At 35.1% G+C, this 19022-nt stretch overlaps 1 protein-coding gene across 1 annotated transcript in view; it reads left to right on the forward strand.

The window, feature by feature from the left end:
• The first annotated feature begins 40 nt into the window (after positions 1-40).
• LOC145780618 (sodium channel protein type 4 subunit alpha B-like) overlaps positions 41-19022 on the forward strand; it is a 67262-nt gene continuing 48280 nt past the window's right edge. The window contains exons 1-6 of the mRNA XM_082592244.1: positions 41-105; positions 612-740; positions 1742-1875; positions 2414-2600; positions 16604-16942; positions 17476-17633. Of these exons, the coding sequence (XP_082448370.1) occupies positions 56-105; positions 612-740; positions 1742-1875; positions 2414-2600; positions 16604-16942; positions 17476-17633 (997 nt within the window). The 5' untranslated portion in view covers positions 41-55. The remainder of the gene's footprint in view (positions 106-611; positions 741-1741; positions 1876-2413; positions 2601-16603; positions 16943-17475; positions 17634-19022) is intronic.

Genomic DNA, 19022 nt, shown 5'->3' on the forward strand with positions numbered 1-19022 from the left:
AACTACATGGTTCAACGGGCTGGTGATCACTACGATTCTTGTAAACTGCCTCATCATGATGATAAATGGAAATGAAAAAGCGGAATGGGCGGAGAAATACGTCGAGTAAGTTGGACAAATAAATATTAATTCTTTCCATTTCCGTTTGATAAATCTTTCTTCTATTCAAAAGGTGTGCTGTATTTCTTGCAAACTACAAAAGTGTGAGAATGTCAAAAGAACGTTTACACTTATGATTATGTTTTGTTAGGTTTTGTCTCATGTTTTTGTTCCGATAAAATTAGCATCTTAAATGATTTATAACTTTTCCATCCACTTTCATCAAAGAAATTATGGATTAAATATTTTCTCCAAAATAAGTTTTCTGATATAAAATATTTAAACACTGAAAAAAAAAACAACAGAAAAGAATGTCGCCGTAAAGATGCTACATCGGTTATGCAAAACTATTGAGAATTTGGCAAACGTAATACTCTAAAAAAATTCGTTCTTTAGTATTTTCGAGTTGTAAGTTCTAGTAAAGTGGTAGAAATCACTTAGTTGGCTTATAAAGTCAGCCTACAAGGTGGCCTGTTAGTCTAAAATCTAACAAGTACTTTATTTGCTTTTAGACATATTTTTACGGCAATATATACCGTTGAAGCTTTGGTGAAGATAGTTGGACGTGGGTTCATATTTCATCCTTTCAGTTATTTAAGAGACGCGTGGAATTGGTTGGATTTTGTAGTTATACTTGCTGCGTAAGATACAATTTAATGCTAAAATAATTTGTGAATTGAAGTTTGCATACTTTTATCACATTATTCTAAAGCAGCTACGTCTAACCTAAATACATCTCTGGGCCAAAATTTCTGTTGGTGTCTTAAAAAGGCAGTAGCTGTAACCGGTTTAAAAAAATTGCAATGTCAAATCCTTTTAAAATGAAACATTATGCAAATGAATCAGCTGTCATTGTTTTTTTTTCATCAAAATATTTCAACTTTAATTTCCCTGATGTTATTCTTGAGTGACAAAATCACAGTCTGCTGTTTCGTAGCATTTAGCTGCAGTCCGACAAACATCACCAATCAGACATGGTAAAGAAAATAACTTAGGCTCAAATGAGTATCGAACGTATTGAGGGTTTGCCAATTTGGATCCTGCAAAAAATTTACCAAAACAAATTGAAACACACTTTACTTTCACTTCAACATAAAATTGAATACAAAAGTTATGACAAGGCCGCACAAATCTTTCAAGCGGACCGCATACGGCCGGCGGTCGCTGGTTGGACATAGCTGCTTTAGACTAAAGTTTAAAATATTTAATCATTCTATAATTTACCGACTACAACATAGCCAAAGCACAAAAGGAAAAAAAAAATATTGCACGACATCTCAGCACAGTGGTCGGCACTTTTCTTTACACTGCACCATGGACCAAAATGTATTTTAATAGCTCATGGGTCCCCACTACAACAAAACAAATAATTTGTTACTGAAAATATCAAACTCTTGCAAAGCGTGGTATCTGGTTGTGGGTAATATTCTGTCACTACTGTAGACTATCAGACAACCAAATGAGACAGGCAAAAATTGCGTTTTCAAACATTTTTTTCAGAATTTTTTCAGACAATTTTTCAAAAGCAACATTTTGTGTTATTGTATGTTTTTTCCCTAGATGAACTTTTTTATGTTAAGTAGTGTTTCACTCTGCTACTATTTTATTTTTGAATCATAAGCTGAACATTATTTTTTTAAAGGTACGTTTTAGTGATTGTAGCTCAATCGTCTTCAGAAGGTATGAATGGCCAAGAGGACTCGCCTCTTGGCAGCTTAACGTTTCTACGAGCTCTTCGAGTTCTCCGAGTTTTCAAAACTGTGTCTGTAATACCAGGTTGGTATTATTTTTAAAGAACTCTTTTAAAATAAACTAAACTTGAAAAATGCTCTGCAAGATTTGTTCAAAGCTTGCTTGAGATGTACTTTTGTTCTTCTGTATTAGCCCCCCACAATTCTTCTTCTTCCTCTTCTTCTATGATTGCCGGTGAAGATTGCAGTCGTCTGTCAGCAACGTTCTTTTTTTTTATCCGGACTGTTTAAATTTCTTCTGCCACTCTATCTTGTGTTTTTCTTCCTCGCTTTTGTTTCCCAAAATTCAATAGTTTCATTCTTTTTCTACTGCCACTCTCTACAATTGAAATTCGTAATTTTTGTTGTATTGCATCACAAGTTTCAGACACTCTATGTTTATTTAAACGCTGAAAGGATTAACAACTCTTAAAATTGTAGCACTCTAATAACAATTTGTGTTGGCGTAAATGTTGCTCTGGAACTTTTAGCAAGAAGCAAAAAGCTACAAACTGTTGATTTTGGTGCTGAATCAGAATGGTGTTGATTTTGAGATAAACTTTTATTCAAAATTGCTTGTTCAGGTCTTCGCATGATTGTATCTGCTCTTCTTGCATCGACAAAGGCTCTCAAAGACGCAATGCTTCTTAGCCTTTTAGGATTTTCTATGTTCTCATTAGTTGGCATACAACTTTTCAGGGGTACCTTGCAGCATAAATGTGTTCTTCTTCCCCCCGGAATGCTAGAGTATGATTCCTGTTTAGATAAACGGTAAGATAAAAATAAGATCATCTAATTATGTTAACACAATTTATTATTTCATTAGGTGCATGCAATCTTAGAACATTTTGAATTGATCATAGGCATTATTGTTAGTCATTTGAGTGTCAATTTGATAAAAAATACAAGATTTAATGTCGATATCGTGACAGATAATAGCCTACAGTCTTCATATCTACCGTAGGCTTCCGTCTTCATTTGCATATTTTGTCAAAAAACGGTTTAGACACGGGTTCTTTTGCAATGTAAATAATTTAATAACATTGAAGAATCTAAAGTAGGGTCCAGGACTCCAGGTGTATGCCGAGTGAAAACAGGTTTATTTTGAAGGCCGGCTTTGTGAAAGAATTAATCAAATTTCTCACAATAAGCTTTTATTTTAGCTCAAATGCAACTCCGCTTGATTCAACAACAGCTTCAGAATGCCAGATTTGTTTGTTTGATGAAAAGTGTGGAAGGAAAATTGGCAATCTGTTTGGCCAAGCCACTTTGGATGAAATGAGATTCATAATTCAAAATTACAACAGCGTCCTTTCAAACGTTTCAATTAACACAAAACCACCAAGGTAGACTTTTGGTCTATGCTATTAAAATTTTTAAAAGTTTTTTTTTTCTTGTGTTGATAGACTAATTTACTCTAGCTGTATGATGCGGTAATTTTCTATCTACAAATTGCTAAAAATTTTGTTGTATTGTATTTTGATAAAGATCGAGCTACTTTGTGCAAGAGTTGTTCAAAATTAAACCAAGTCTTTGAGTAAAAAAGTTCGTTTCGTTGGAAACTCCAAGCCACTTTGCTTCTTCATGTGATTGAAACAAAAAAGAAACGCACAAGAATCTAACTAATCAGAAAGGGCCTAAAATTCCTAACAGGCTGCATGGCCTTTGGTTGTACAGGTTACTTCTAATTGTTTTATTAGTAAGCTTGCGAGTAGGCCTATTCCAGATAGAAAAGCTTGTCTTGGATCACTCACAAAATTTAAGCTTCTCACGCATAGCTTTTTAGTGTTGGCTAAGCTTAGTGTTGGCTAGTTATCGACAACGCACGTGGTAGTAAAACGAGAGACCTTCGGCCCTATCGGTCGTCATCTACGACGAATGCACTTTGGTTCGAAATATTTATTACATTTTGTGAAGGCTTTCACTTTGACAAAAAACATTTGTTCAAATACCCCACTTTGTGGCATTGAACTGAACTACTTCTGAAAGAGTTATGTGGTTTATCACTGGTGATGCGATATTCCTGCAACAGTTAGGACTCACTTGGCGGACAAGTGCAGAGAGAAGTTCTTGATTTTTAGAAATTTGTTTTTAATCTAGAACTCTCAACCAATTCTAGTGAAGGTGTTACCGTCTTACTTGAAGTTGGTGTCCTGTTTTCTTTCTTTTTGTTTCAAGTTAGATGTACAATTGTGGTGACTGAAAATGGTTTATGGTGGTTGTTGGATTAAGATTACGATAAGATATATAGCAACTTGACGATTTCCCAGGTTTCAACAGTTCGTTCGTGCAGGACAGGTTAGAGAACTGCGTAGTTTTTATCATCTTCAATAATTGATTAGCCAAACATGTAGGTAAGAAATAATTGTAATAATGCTTTTTAATGAGCTTCTTTAGGCATGTTTTACACTTAGTGTGATTGTAATTCAAGGGATACTCACATGATGATGAGCAATAATTGCGCGTTGGAGTTGCCATCTAACAACGGTGTTTTGCTATATTAAATTGAAGGCTTAATAAAATCTCTAAAGATAAAAGCATAAAACCTCTTTCTCTTTCTTTATGAAGTTAGTTTTTAAAACTAAATTATGCGCTATAGGCTACTGTAGCCTGTGTCACGCTCCTTATTGCTGAGAAACATTATTTGAGTTTTTCTACTAAATACGTACACGTTAGAGCTCCAGTGTTTCCTTGTAGACAAGCTAGGCTTATTGCAACCACATCTTGTTCAAATTTCTTTTCATGAAACCAAAGTCGTACAGTAAACATTGTTTTCCAGCTTTGTCGTGTTCAAAATATGATACATGAGAGGCAATGTTATTTCTGGGCTGTTTTTGAAGTTTTTGTGTATTTATCCAGCAAAACCCGTTAAGAATCGAAAATAATCCAAGTTACTAATCATGCACAATTTAGTATTGCTAACCAAAGTGTAGCACATCACCTGTTTTAACAAGATACTTTTGATATATATGTTGTACACTGTAGGCCTACTGTGTACGTACAGTCGTACATACTACTGTACAAGTGTACGTCTAGCCTATCAACGATGATTTATCGACTTTTGTTTACATGCAACGTAGCCTATATATTTATTTTTTAGGGAAAAGTGGCGAATTCGCAATAGCTTTGTAACAAAGTTTTTTTATAACAAATGTAGGTTGTTCATCCTTGCAATTATATCACTGTGTAGATTTTAACGATCTTTTTTAGCCTGATGCTGCGAGTTAGTTGTGGCAATATCGAATTACACGAGCTTTCAGAACACAGTTCCCTAGTCATGTGCTAGGCTATGACGAATACGATAACTACAAATTTTTCTGCCGAATTCTAATAGGTTTTGGAATTTATAAGTGAAATGAAGCTTTTAGTGGTTTGCGCAGGCTTACATAAATAATTAATTTTTTTTAATAGCAATGTTTATTATTTACAGTTAGGCCTTACAATGGTACAAACAATGAGGAAATGTGAACAAAACATTATTTTTGCGTCTGTACCAGTAGTACTGTAATAGTTCCAAAGTATAAATTTCATGATTCTTCTCCACCAGTGGTTCCCAAAGCATGGATCGCGACCCAAAGTTGGGTTGCCTGATTATTTTTTTGAGTCGCTTGTTTTTCAGGCATACATGTATTGTATTTTGGGCGAAAAAATAACAATAAAAAAAATTTAAAACGTGAAGAGATCAATCACAAAACTGGAAAACATAAACACAGGTCATGAAGCGTTTCATGTCGAGAAATTGGAAAGCTTTGTAGCATGTTCGTAGCGCAAGAACTATTAACAGTTTTCGTTTTTATTTAATTGTTATTATTATTATTAAATATAAACCCTCTATTAAACGTAAACCCAACAAAAATTTCAGTCTCAAGCATAAATTAACTTGCCAAAATTACGGGATATACATTGCAATGTGCACTATATGCCACGAACATTATGTAGGACAAACTATGATAGTTTTCCACGCGTTGGGCCACACATAGTCTGGTGTAGTAAAGTAAAACGTATCAGACAAGCCCCAAGTGCTGTATGGACTCATTGCGTTCTTCACAGAGAGGCCCTTGCTGCAAATAAAGCTGACTCAAGAGCTGCACAAAGTGTTGAATGATGTTGGGAAGTGTGTAAACCATCAATGCAAGTCCACCAAATCGGCGTTTGTTTTCGTCTTTGTGCACTGATATGGATTCTGATTATTATCAAGCATTGCTACTGTACACAGAAGTGCTATGGTTGTCATGAGGTTGTGTCCTGAAGCGAGTTTGTAATTTGTGGGAGGAGATTGCTGTTTTCCTGAGGCAACAGAACTGCGTGGGATAAGCCGAGAAGTTTTTGCAAAAGGTTTCAACGCAAAAGTTGCTTACCTTGCCGATATATTTGACTCTCTGAATTCTCTAAATTTATCTATGCAAGGCAATGGTTTTACGGCATGTTTTACGGTGATTGATCACGCCGCAAAAGTTTCTGCTTGCCACAAACAACTCATAGCCTACCCTGAAAAAGTTATGTCACTGGAGATGAGTACGATATGTTTCCTCAGCTAACGCAATATATTTGTGGCAAGGAAGTTGATATTAAACAAACCATAACTGGACACCTGGAACAATTTGCCAAAAAGTTTGTGCACTGCTATGGAGAATCTCTAAAACCTAATAGCGAAAATGATTGGATAACGGATCCATTTTCTGGAAAAGATCTGCCTCAACTTCCCGTCCATGTTGCAGAACAGTTTATGGATATAACGACAGAAGCAGCAAATCATATTTTTTTTGCGTCCGTCGTAGACAAATACCCCCAAGATTCTGCAAACATCCACTTTTGGACTTCCAATGTACAAAGTGTATCCCAGTGTATCTCACAGTTTCAAAATTAGTGATTCAAAAACTGATTCCATTTGCAACAACTTGGCTTTATGAGATTGAATTTAGCGCCATGTGCGCATTGAAAACTAAACACCGAAACCGGCTGGAAGTTAAAGCCGACATGCGGCTATGCCTTAGCAAAATAATGCCTCCATTTCAAAAACTCAATGACAGCAAGCCAGCACAGCTATCACATTAATGATTTGACAAACATATTTATTTTCGGAAAAAGTTACTGCCCTTGTAGTGTTGTTTGTTAGCAACGCAATCTTGTATGGCTTTGAAAATACTACGACAATTTTCTTGAGTCGCAAGATTTTACCAAACTGATTTTTTTTAAATGGGTCGCCTTAAAAACGTATTGGGAACCACTGGTCTACAATCCAGTGGTTCTCAACCGCCGGTCCGCGGACCGGTGCCGGTCCGTGTAACTTTTTTGCCGGTCCGCAGAAGATCTTACTTTCTGCAAAGCTTATTTTAATGTGGAGTCATTAAGATATTGTAAAATTGTGATCGCACTGTGAAACATGCACAGCTGTAAAACTGACACATCTCCACGTAAAATTGTTTGATAATAAAGGTGAACTTTTTGATGACCTAATTCTGTGCCGTTGATAATGTTTTTGTGACAAATTGCGTGTAGTTTTCAAAAAGTTTTGAAACACAGAAATACATAACCAAATAGGAAATTTTGCCCTTGATTTTGAAAAATTTCAAAGTCGTTGGAGACGAAAATTTGGAATTGGATAAATTTGAAGTTCCGGGATAAAGTCAAACCTGCAATTTAAATTTGCCAGAACCGGAGTTTGAGAAAGCAAAGATCTTGTCTTTCAAAGACTAAGCTATGCGGAAAATAGCGCTTCAGAATGGAATGAAGACAAGCCGATTTGCTGTGGAAAATGCTGGTGAAATGGAGTGGTGAAAAAAGTAAAAAGAGGTGCTGAGCATTGTGAAATAACACTTGAAAGAATTGGCTAACAATTTTGACGATCATTTTGCGTAACATGAAGATCCTCGACATGGAAACTTTTGGATAAACAATCCATGCATCAATGATGTCAACACATGCGACCTTAATCTTCATGAAAAAGAAACTCTGATTGAATTACAATAGGTTGTGCTTCTACTTTGCAGTCCAGATTCGAAAAACATCATTGTCACACTTCTGGTTATCTCTTGCAAACGAATTCGAGCCTAACTTTCAAAACAATCGATTCGATGGTAATTGTTTCAACTCTCTCTCTGTAGGTAGGCTATCATAGCTGATACAGTCCTCGATGTACAATGATGTTCCAGTTTGATCGATCTCATGCGTCTTGCCAAATTTTAGTAGGGTTTTTGATATGTTATTAAAAAAAAGGGGCGATTACTTTAAACCCGTATCGACATAAAGTCAATCGGGGATCCTCGTAAAGCAGATACAAAAGCATCAAAAATTTAAGAAAAATGTGAACACATTAATACATTATGTGTTCACATTTTTCTTAAATTTTTGATATGTGGTTGAAAATTGTGCAAAAATGTGAATTTTTTAAATTTAGATTTAGAAACAAAATTTAGAAACGACAATTCTTTTTCATATCTAGCTTTAATAACAAAGCAAAGAAATCGCCTGGATGCCGAAACAGAGTTACTTGTTTTAGAAACTTTTTTGATATCTCGTTTGCCTCACATACTGGCAGCGTAACAGTAGCAAATTTCCCACTGACATTGATTTTGTATGCAAATGGACATTTTCCTGTTTGAGTTGATTTGATTGCCGTTTTATTCCAATTTTTGTCCTGAATACAAATCATATGCTAAAACCTTGCACTATGGTGCGCAACGACAACTTTGGTTGACAAAACGTTACAAATATTCATTCTATTCACTACGATCTTTGGTTGCTGGTCCGCGAACAGTTTTCAAAAAATTTGCCGGTCCCCCACTGTTAAAAGGTTGAGAACCACTGGTCTACACCACTGTTCATCACCAGTGGGCCGCCGCAAAGCTATTAAAAGAGATACTTAAAATAAAAAGAAACGAAGGAAAAATACAAAAGCGTTGATTGGGAGGGCTGTATTGAATGGGATCTATCATTGTATTTGCCTTTTGCACAGAAAAAAATATTGCTGCAAAGCAGATATCATCAGAACCAGTTGAGGTCTTGTCTGCACAGTAGTTGTAAAGACTGTGAACTACAGAATATCATGAAAACCTGTCCTCCAGTGAAGAACTTTTGCTGACCATGACAAATTCAATTCAAACCAGTTTCAGCTCATGTTTTACTGTGAGCTTAGGTGTCTTATAGTTATAACATGACGTTTTTTGAACGTTTCTTTGAACTTAGACGTCAAGTTTCGTCGCGATCAGTGTTCACTTCTTTCTGATTGCCGCATTCATGATAACGTTTGTGTAAAACCGGTTTACCATTAAAATATGTCTGTCAAGTTGAATTAATCCAGCTAGTCTAAGCAATTCGGCCAGGTAGAAGACAATGATGTACGGTGACCATTTTGTAGGGTATTTCCTTTTTTTGGAAAGTTTCAAACACATGCTTGACTTACAGTGATTCTTGAAATCCTATCACATCAGGTAAGAAATAAGGTAAAAAATGATCACCATGCGCCGCTGGTAGAAACAGTTCAGTGGTTTTAGTTGTCGATTATGTTAGGGGTTCAAGAAAAATTAAGTTTTGGGAAAATATTGGTGAAAGATAAAGGGCTCAACTTGTTTCCATTCCTCAGCAAAGATCTTAAATCTATTGCTCGTTTAAACATTTCAGCACTAATAATCCAGAAGTTTACTCAATTATAGCAAATATTTTCCAGAATATTCACTTTCTTGAAGCCTTTATATTCTAAACTCCTTTGCTGTTAAATTTCCGTCAAAAGATGTGGCTTTTCCGTAAAAGTTGAAAATGAACGCATTGAACTTTCTAAAGGCAGCAGTCTCAAGCTTCGACAGAAAACAACAAAGAATCCTCTTTTTAAATTTAAACCATTATAGAATACCCTTCATTGCCAGAGCGCGAAATCAGATTTGTTTTGATAATTTTCTGCCACGTAGGCTACCTGTAAGTCTGGCTTTTTAATCGCAACAAAATCGAATGTCCCAAACAAGCCTGATGACCATAGATAAACTTGTGCGGAAAATCAATTCAATTGAATTTATTTTTCATTACTGGCGCGAACATGTGGTGAATGATAAAGTAAACTTACGAATTTTACACCAACAAAAGGAAAAGATGACAAAACCAAAAGGTTTAAAATGTGCATCAATAAAACAGTGTTTGAAAAACATAATCTCAAAAATGCACAGCCACCAAACCTAGAAAAGACAGCGAAAAAAGAAAACTTTTGTTTCGTCGATAGTAAAATAGACCTACAATTAATACTTGCAAGAGCAACAAGGGCGATTTAACACAAAAGAAGTTCAAAAAGTGACAAGTTTCCCGAAGTTTTTACTTTGAGAGTCTTGCATTCAAAAACTTGGTTGTGATGTCATAAAAGACTCAGAAAAATAAAAATTGCAGGAGACCGCTCAGTGTGGCTCAGTGTGACCATGCGGATTCAGAAAAAAGTAAATAAAAATAGAGATAAAATTAAGTATAATAAAATACAGACATCCTACAACGTTCAAAACGACAGCAAATGTGTGTTGGGCAACTCTGTTTCATTATTATTCATCACTCAAATTCGAATGCTCACTAAAATACGAAAATAGACGTAAAGCAGCATTTTTTAAAAGAAATTAGTTATAACTTAGTGACATGCTGAAAATAAGTACAAAAGTTGGTTATATATTTTGCATAAATAAGTTATTCAAAAATAATAAAAAATTTAAGAATATTAAATAAAACAAAAACAAATGGCGATAATAGTTAAAATTTATAAATTAGAAAACAAAACTAAAAAGTTCAAAAAGACTTTAATATATAAATTATATAAATAAAAGTTGTAATAAATATTTAAATAATTGTGAAGTGAAAGCGCCATAGAATGGATTTAGATTCAACTAAAACAATTCAATCTGAACAAAAACGTTTTAAAAATGTTTTTACAACACCAAATTGACATCAACTCCCTGACAATTCACGCGAACACCTCTCTTACACACCAACATGCTTGAGCTCGTCAAATTGATATTGAAAATAGTAACTGAAAATGAAACAGGCTTGGCTACGCTTCGGTTTCAAATCCAAATGAATTAGATTTCCAAACTGACATTTAATGGCTTTCTTCAGTGAATGCATATCCTGCAAATAATTTAAAAGTGAACTTTTGGACTTGAGCTAGCCAAGCTATAACTAACAAACTTTTGAAACAACTCAATTTTAAAAGTTATATTATGGTTTAGTATGGATTGAGAGAATTTTTTGTAAGTATAACCAAGTTTTTGAGTTTATGTGAGACTACTAAAGTTTCATGGACATATGCACAGCTTCTTTTATAAATTGTTCAATATACCGGTACTTTTTTTCTTTTTTTTCTTCAAGAAAGATCGAAAGCAATATAATAACCGTATCAAACTAACGAAACGTACAAGACGTTTTGAGTTCAAATCCTGAATATGCAAAACCCACAAAGATGTGTAACTTATTAAACAAAATCAGATTTTGAGATCCTTGCAGAACTACAAGTTAATCAAATCCACGTTATAAATGAACCACTGTTGCTTACCATTGTTGGCCAGTTCAGTGCCGCTTTCATAGCAACAATGGTATTCCGTTTTAAATTTTCAAAGCATCTTTCATTCAAAGACATCGGGTTGCAAGTCTGTAAAAACAATAGTCTTGAATCTGTTTTTTGTATTGAAATTATCTTTCGATAAAAGTCTATCATCACCCAATAGACCTTTGTCGACAAATCGACTACGTTTTTGTTTTACAAAACGTGCTGTACGTCGAACTTGCTGTATATTTAAATACGTCTATATTTAAATACGTCTATAGGCCTATACTTTATTTTGGGTGATAGCAAATAAACACAATAAAATCTTTTGGAAAGACCAAAAACTTTAGAAGAATTATTTCAAAATGAAAGTTAACAATAAGCTTCAAATTATCTCTTAATTTACCTCAAAACTGCATCATTTGGTCAATCTGACAAATGTTTGCAGGTACTACCTTTTTTTTCTTAAAATATTTGAAATAGAACGATTATATTTGACTTGTTAAACTTTATTGTGGACAAAATTTCAAGAAGCAAGCATTGATAAAACTTTTTATTTTAGTTTTTAATTATGAAATTTCTTACCTCACTTGAAGAAGATCGTGTAAGATCCAAATTAAGCTTAGGCCTACAATCCATCGGGTTTCCCTGTAAATACAAGACATCATTTTTAAATAACGATGCTATAGAATGTAAAAAAAAGTAACTTCTGGTGTAAAGACTTCTGATTCAATTGTGAAACAGGTTGCACAAAATATGTTTTGTCTTGAGCCATAATGTGGCATTGTTTGCGTTTCTTATAGACTAGGTAACGTGCATGAGCCTGAGAAATGGTCTATGTCAAAGTCGCTGAGATTTTGGCATTGCAAAATTGCTAAAAAATGAATCCAAGTCAAAATGATAATTGAAATTAAGTTTTCTTACCCTTAGTTTATGTTTCATGCTTTGAAGCCAGGAATAAAGTCTAAACAATTGCACGACGACTCTCCCAGCTGTTTTATAGCTTCTTTCAATGATTTCAACTTCTTCAGAATTCGACCATATTTCTCTCACAGACGCCACATCAGTTATGCTGTTGCCCTATTAAAAAAAATCTTATTAGTTTAAATATTGCTTACATAAAAGTACCGCTTAGTATAAAGGCTTTTCGAAATAATAAGCTATGAATATTGAGCAGAATATAAAATGTCCATATTCGAATAAAAAATACACAAAAATAAAAGTACATAAACAGCAGTGGCGCTAAATTTATCTCTGTTAAATAATGTTTTAAGCAATTAAAGTCTGATGCATTGTTATTTTGGTATTATTATTGATGTTTGAAACGTTGTCGCAAATGAAGTTTTTACCTCGATTGAAGGCAAATCACTGTTGCTTCCGGGAAATCTACTTTTCAGAAAGTTAAGAGAAGATATGTAGTCAGATTCAGAGTTGAAGTGCAAACCGCAAGTTGATGGTGTTTTTGGAATGTTAGCTGAGCTAGCAAACGTGGCAAATGCGATCAACGTAAAAATGAATAGAAGTGCCATTCTTGAGATGAAAAATGTTTCAGAGTGTTATAAAAATTCACTGGTTTTGTTCCCTGACGTTCTTTTGACGACCTTCTTCCGTTGTTCAAATCTTTGCTTCTGAGTAAATGGTAGGCCATGCCAGGTTTATATACCACAAAATATTTGCAACATTATTGAAGAGGGCATTTCCTTCTTGGTATATTTTTAAGTTTCTTATAATACCGGGAAGTTGCCTTATCTGAACCATATTTGTTAGAATACATAATTAGTAAAAAAAACTGTGTTTGAGAGTACGTTCATGGAAGGGATTTTTTTCGTTTCGTTGAAAGAAATTACATTTAAACATACACAATCATGCATTTATTAATAACTGTTGATTAAAAATGATCGAAATTGAGTTAAATATTAATTTAAGGCCGCTACTGTTGACTTTATAATATTTGTATGTGACAGAGTTTTTTGATGCTGAGCGTAAACATATTTTATATCGTTATAACATCAAATGCTGTTAAATTATATAGTTATCGCACGAAAATTAGAAATCGAGCGTTGTTTTTCTTTTGACAAATGCTTGAAATATTGTATCACTTTCTGGGTGACCAGGTCAGTGAACCATTTTGACTAACTAGCTGCGGTAGAATAAGTCTGTTTCACTTGTGAGATAACAGTCATATATACAAATATTGCAAAGGGATGTTAAAATAGAATTCCATAAGGCTATTTGGAAGGTTTCTGGATGCTATTTATGGCACACTTGCAAATATTAAGTTTCTACTATCGCTTGTTGTAGCCTATTTGTTCGCCATTTTGAAAAGTTTTTATTCGATTGAATCACTACTACTCCTCCACGCTCCGTGACTTCATACCCGACGCCGATCCCCGTCCACCAGGGATGTCCCTCGCAAGGCTTGCGTGGGTCAGGCTTAACCGCCTGCGAACTGGCGTCGGCCGCTTTCGTTCGGACATGCACAAGTGGGGCCTGGCTCCTTCATCAGAATGCGAGTGTGGTGCCACGGAACAGACCGCAGACCATGTCATCCACCACTGCCTAACCCACCGGCCTCCACACGGTGCGCATGGTCTGAGGGTCCTGGACGACGAGACTGCTGAGTGGCTGATGATTTCCTGTCCTCCAATCTAGCCTGGAAAGATCGCTCATACGCCATCATCATCATCACCACTACTTGTTTGACCGAAAAGTCGTGCATTTTTATTTTTGTTAGGCTACTTTTCTTGTTTTAGGATGGACACAGTAATCGGACATTTTTATTACATTTTTGAAACGCTAAAATTGCTCTCCTCACTGAGTTGAACGCGTCTTGCTCTTACAAAGTTCTTCCAAAATTGATTTCCTCTCAAAGGTTAACAAACATGTGCAGTTAGCTGGGTTATAATTTATTTGACGACTTACCTGTTTAATTTCATGTTTTAATGGTTCTTGGCTGTTGAGAGGCAACTTTAAATTTAAAAGTAAAAATTCCACAACCAGAGGTTCTAGCTTGAACTGGAGTAGATTCATTAACATAACATAAATGGACTACACAACGTGTTTAATGAGAAATATGCAGCAGCTGTAAAGAGGCCACACGCAACGAAGCTTCGTGCATTTGTCCAAAACTTTTAGAGTAGCCTATTCTTAAACTTTTGCCAAAGCAGATTGTAGGCCTAAATCAGACTTGCGTCGAAACCGGGAGTTCTTTTCTCGTGTCATCTATGAGGCATCATAAAATAGAGTATTTGACTGAATTTTAAATCAAAATTAAATCTGCGCTCAGAAGTAGATTTTTCTTCAATATATAGCTGCTGATGTGATCACACATTGACATGGTTCAACCTATAAACTTCAAAACATGTAAACAACGTAAAAAGGTCTGTTGAACCAACCATTATCCGCCCCGTTAGCTCAGTGGCTAATTAGACGCTCGACTCAAGATCACGCGGCGCTGTTTTGGCTCTCGGGGTGTGCGCTTGAGCAACGCATTTTCACGACTGCTTTCCATTTAGCGGCATCTAGTGGGAGGAGTGATTCCCCAGCAACAACACTTCAACAATCGGAAACTTTACTCTGTCAATCTCGGTTACCGGCCCTGCGTCAAAAGCTTCCACAAGCATGCGAAACTACCAGGAATAACCGATCAGAGGCTTCTTCAGTCCGAGGTTAATGTTTCAATAATCAACCAAATCAACGAACCACAAGACTTCGTTCAATATATAAATCCGCATTCTCCAATGAGCTGTGGATTTATATTTTTTGCGTTCCAGATTATCGCCAAGTTGTCGCCTATTGATCGCATTCTCCAGTAAGCTGTGATCAATAGGCGACAACTTGGCGATAATCTGGAATGCAAAATATGATAATTTGAAAAATGACGTTTCACATTTTTATTCTTGTTTTGCTATTGTTGTTTTGTCTTCAACTTGACTCAAAAAACTAGCCTGCACACTGCGCAGGCTATTGACTTCTATTCACTTGTAAACTTAATGGGATTGCATACGATCATGCCATCAGTAGGACGCAAGCGGCACACTTCGCTTATGTAGGGTTGCAGGTATTACGGCAATTCAAAGCCGACAATGCAAAGCAGATAATTTAGACCCGATATTCAAAGACGAAGGATTAAGGTTAGGGTTATTGTCTTTATCGTAAATAAATTATCGGCTTCGAATTGACCGTTTTGAATTATCGGGTTTGAATTGACGCATAACCAAGATTGCACCGTTCCATCAAGTTGTTTATACAACCAAGTTGATTCTTTTAATCCACTTTATCGCTTTTTGATAGATAAATAGCGTGCAGCACAAGTTTGTAATTCAACAAAAAGCCCATTAAAAGTTATAGTGAGGAGTTTGTTGAATCACAAAAGTACATTTAAAGAAATAGTTTTACATTTTAACTCTGAGAAAGAATTTTTTTTCAACACATTTTTGCCCTATAACTATTATCTCATTGTTTTTTCGTGGTTCTCGGATAATGTTTGCTATTTGCATGAAATCGCATCTACTGTTTAGAAGACGAGTACCAAAATTTGTTCAAGCAGGTTAATTTTGACAAAACTAGAAATGTTCTTTATTTTTTTCAAATATTTTTTTGCATTCTACAGCATTTGTTTGGCGTTGGTGGTTCGTTTATTGATTAACTTATTTCGCAACGAAGATTAGCTTTCACGTGGTTTTCATTAACAAGAGATATGATCTAAATTTGAATAGTAGGCTATGATTTAAAGCGGAAAAATAGAGGTCTACCAAAAATTTGTAAAACATTGGTTATTGTTAACGTGTTAATTGGGTTTGTTGTTGTAAAACTATAAAAACTCATATACTTTGTCATGATTTAAATGAACGAGTTTTGGGCGGTATGAATATATTGACCTAACCCTTTCGTAGTTATTTGGAACTTATTATCTTACTTATTTAGTATATTAGGTAGCCTATCACCTGAATATAAACAGCAAAAGATAGAATGGTATGAAAATATATGCGTGAGACATATGCCAGTGGGGCAATTGAGAAGATAGTTTAGACCCGATGTATTACGTCATGGCCCGATACAAATGAGATAGCCTATTCCGGGTCCCCAAACATGACCCTTTAGAAGAAAACAAAAGGACCAAAAAAATACGCGGTGTTTTTGTTTCTTCCCGGGTCCCCCAAAAAAAGGCCGTTCCAAAAGTACCCGCTGAACCCCTTTCAACGCTACTATTTACCAGCAGTGGCATGACCGGTTGATGATCTCACTAAAGTAATATGTTTTGCAGGTATAATTATTCGTATTCGTCGACGGTAGCTGAAGAAATATCTACAGCCTTTTCTCTTTATTCAAACTCAACTTCGTCAGTCGCCAGCAGCTTAGTGTTAGATTCTACCACAGACCCACGACCAATCACTAACTGGCGGTCCTTGGAAGATTATGGATCGAGGACAATAAAATATAATCAGAGTTCTCGGGAGTCTTGGAACTACAAAATACCCAGCAACAAAACATTTAACTCTTCAGGCTATAGTTTTAATCTTCAAAAATGGTTTGATGATGAAGCGCATTACCTCAAGAATGAGATGGGAATTTATCAAATATGTGGAAACCACAGTAGCTCATTGTAAGTGTGGAAAGAGATTTGTTCTGTTGTGTAGTGGCATGCAGCTGTTTATTGTTTTGATATAAACATGACAATCTTTCAATACGCTATCTCTGAATAAGGCAAACTGTTGTCGGAAAGGGCTGGAAAAACGGATATCAAAACATAGAACTCAAATTTGCTTTTGTAATCAGTCAAAAGATTATTTTATGTAAAATAATAGCCTAGGTCCACATACTTTATAAAAATAACACACTCGATTGTATGAAAGCAAACAAAGCACGTTTAAAAAGGTAGTGAGGATACAACGTCTTGTTTGCATCCCCACATACGTAATTTGCTTTTTAATACAGAAAAAAACAAAAACAATTTTGCACTAAAAATGTACAGATTGTTTGCTGAGATTGAATCAGCCATGTATTTTTGTGACTATTGTCGTTTATTGAGATACTCCAATTACTGCAAATATAAAAACTTCAATTGACTTTTGATTACAGTATGAACAAAAAGCTATCCTGTATTTTTATCTGATTGATTTTTTCTGTTATTTTTAGGACATGTCCAAATTTTAGTATTTGCCTGAGAAGGGGAAATAACCCTAACTATGGGTTCACTAGTTTTGACAATTTTCTTTTTGCCTTTCTCTCCGTTTTTCGTCTTTCTCTTCAAGATAATTGGGAAGAATTGTACTTGCAAATTTTAGAATCGAATGGTAAGAGGATGTGGAAAAATATAGGCTACTTCAAAGTTATTATATGGTAAAGGTAATTGCATTCAATCATAGGCTAATGAAAGTGTCATCACTGGAGGCTGAAATATGTCGTCATCAGTTGGCTGAAATCTTTGTGACAAAGCTTACAACAAGATTAGGTTTTTAAATAATTTTTTTTTATGCATTTTATGACAAGAAGTTGGGTATTTTTGGTCGGTCTCTACAACCCTGTTTTTAAGAGTAGTGGTTATTATAATATCACAGCAGATTCAGGAATTACAGGTGCTCATTCCGCGAATTTAATTTACAACAGGCTATATACCAACGAAACACTTGGCTTATGCAATTTAAGTTTCAACAAATTTTAACAATTAAAACGTTTTTAATTTTGTAATATTCTGAAAGTCGCAAACAAACAGTTTATGTAAGTGCTATTTCAATTATTTTTTGACCAATGAATAACAATTTAAAATAAATCCTAATTATTAATTTATAACTTCAGCATCCACCCCAGACGGAACACTACAGTGCCATTGCAATCGAATTACACTTTGACATTAGAATAAAAGCTTACTAAAGCAATGCATACCCCATTTTGTTTTTCGTCATCCCAAACTTTTTGACATTTTCAACGTCAAATGCGTTTCCTGTCAACAAAAACAAAGAAAAACGTAACAAAATGCAAAAATAGTTGCGAGAGTTGTGTTATTTCTGTAGGTGCTGTACAAACATACAAACTCCGCATGCTTTTTTGAGAAGAAAAATAAAGCTTTGGCTATTTTCATAACGTCTCGTATTTAAACAATTTCAATAGTAAATACACCACTGATCATTGTCAGCATTTCGATCAAATATCATTTGTCACTTATTTTCAAATAACATCGTCGTCTTTTTCGTAAACAATTTTATTTCTTTAAAACACACTTCTTCAATCGACCACTGCAGCAGCTTGTTGGGCTGAGAGGCGAGAGCTAACTCATATACTGTACATTTATGATCAAAGCATCAGTGAGTGTGTCTATAGACAGAATATATTTTACTACCTCCACATGCCACTACCATATACCAGCATGCTTATTTCAAGACATGAAAATTTGCAAACGTGAGTTTTCATATTATTAGATTTTCAAACTTAAGTTTTTTGGGTTAAATGACAGGCCTGTTGAAATTTGTTACATTTTAAACAGCTCAGCTATTATAGATTCTAACACCTTTTTTGCTGGAATACATTTCCTTCATGTCGGTATTGCTGAATGTCATTGACTTATCTGGTACAGAACTCTTTTGGACCAGAACCTTCGCAGCATGCTAACAAAGCACACTAACGGATTTTTCCAGTCATCTGATTACTGTGTAGAAAACTAATTTGTAAAATTTGTTGAAGACGAT

The sequence above is a fragment of the Aplidium turbinatum genome, chromosome 12 (assembly GCF_918807975.1).
Source record: "Aplidium turbinatum chromosome 12, kaAplTurb1.1, whole genome shotgun sequence".
In the NCBI taxonomy this organism is placed as follows: Eukaryota; Metazoa; Chordata; class Ascidiacea; order Aplousobranchia; family Polyclinidae; genus Aplidium; species Aplidium turbinatum.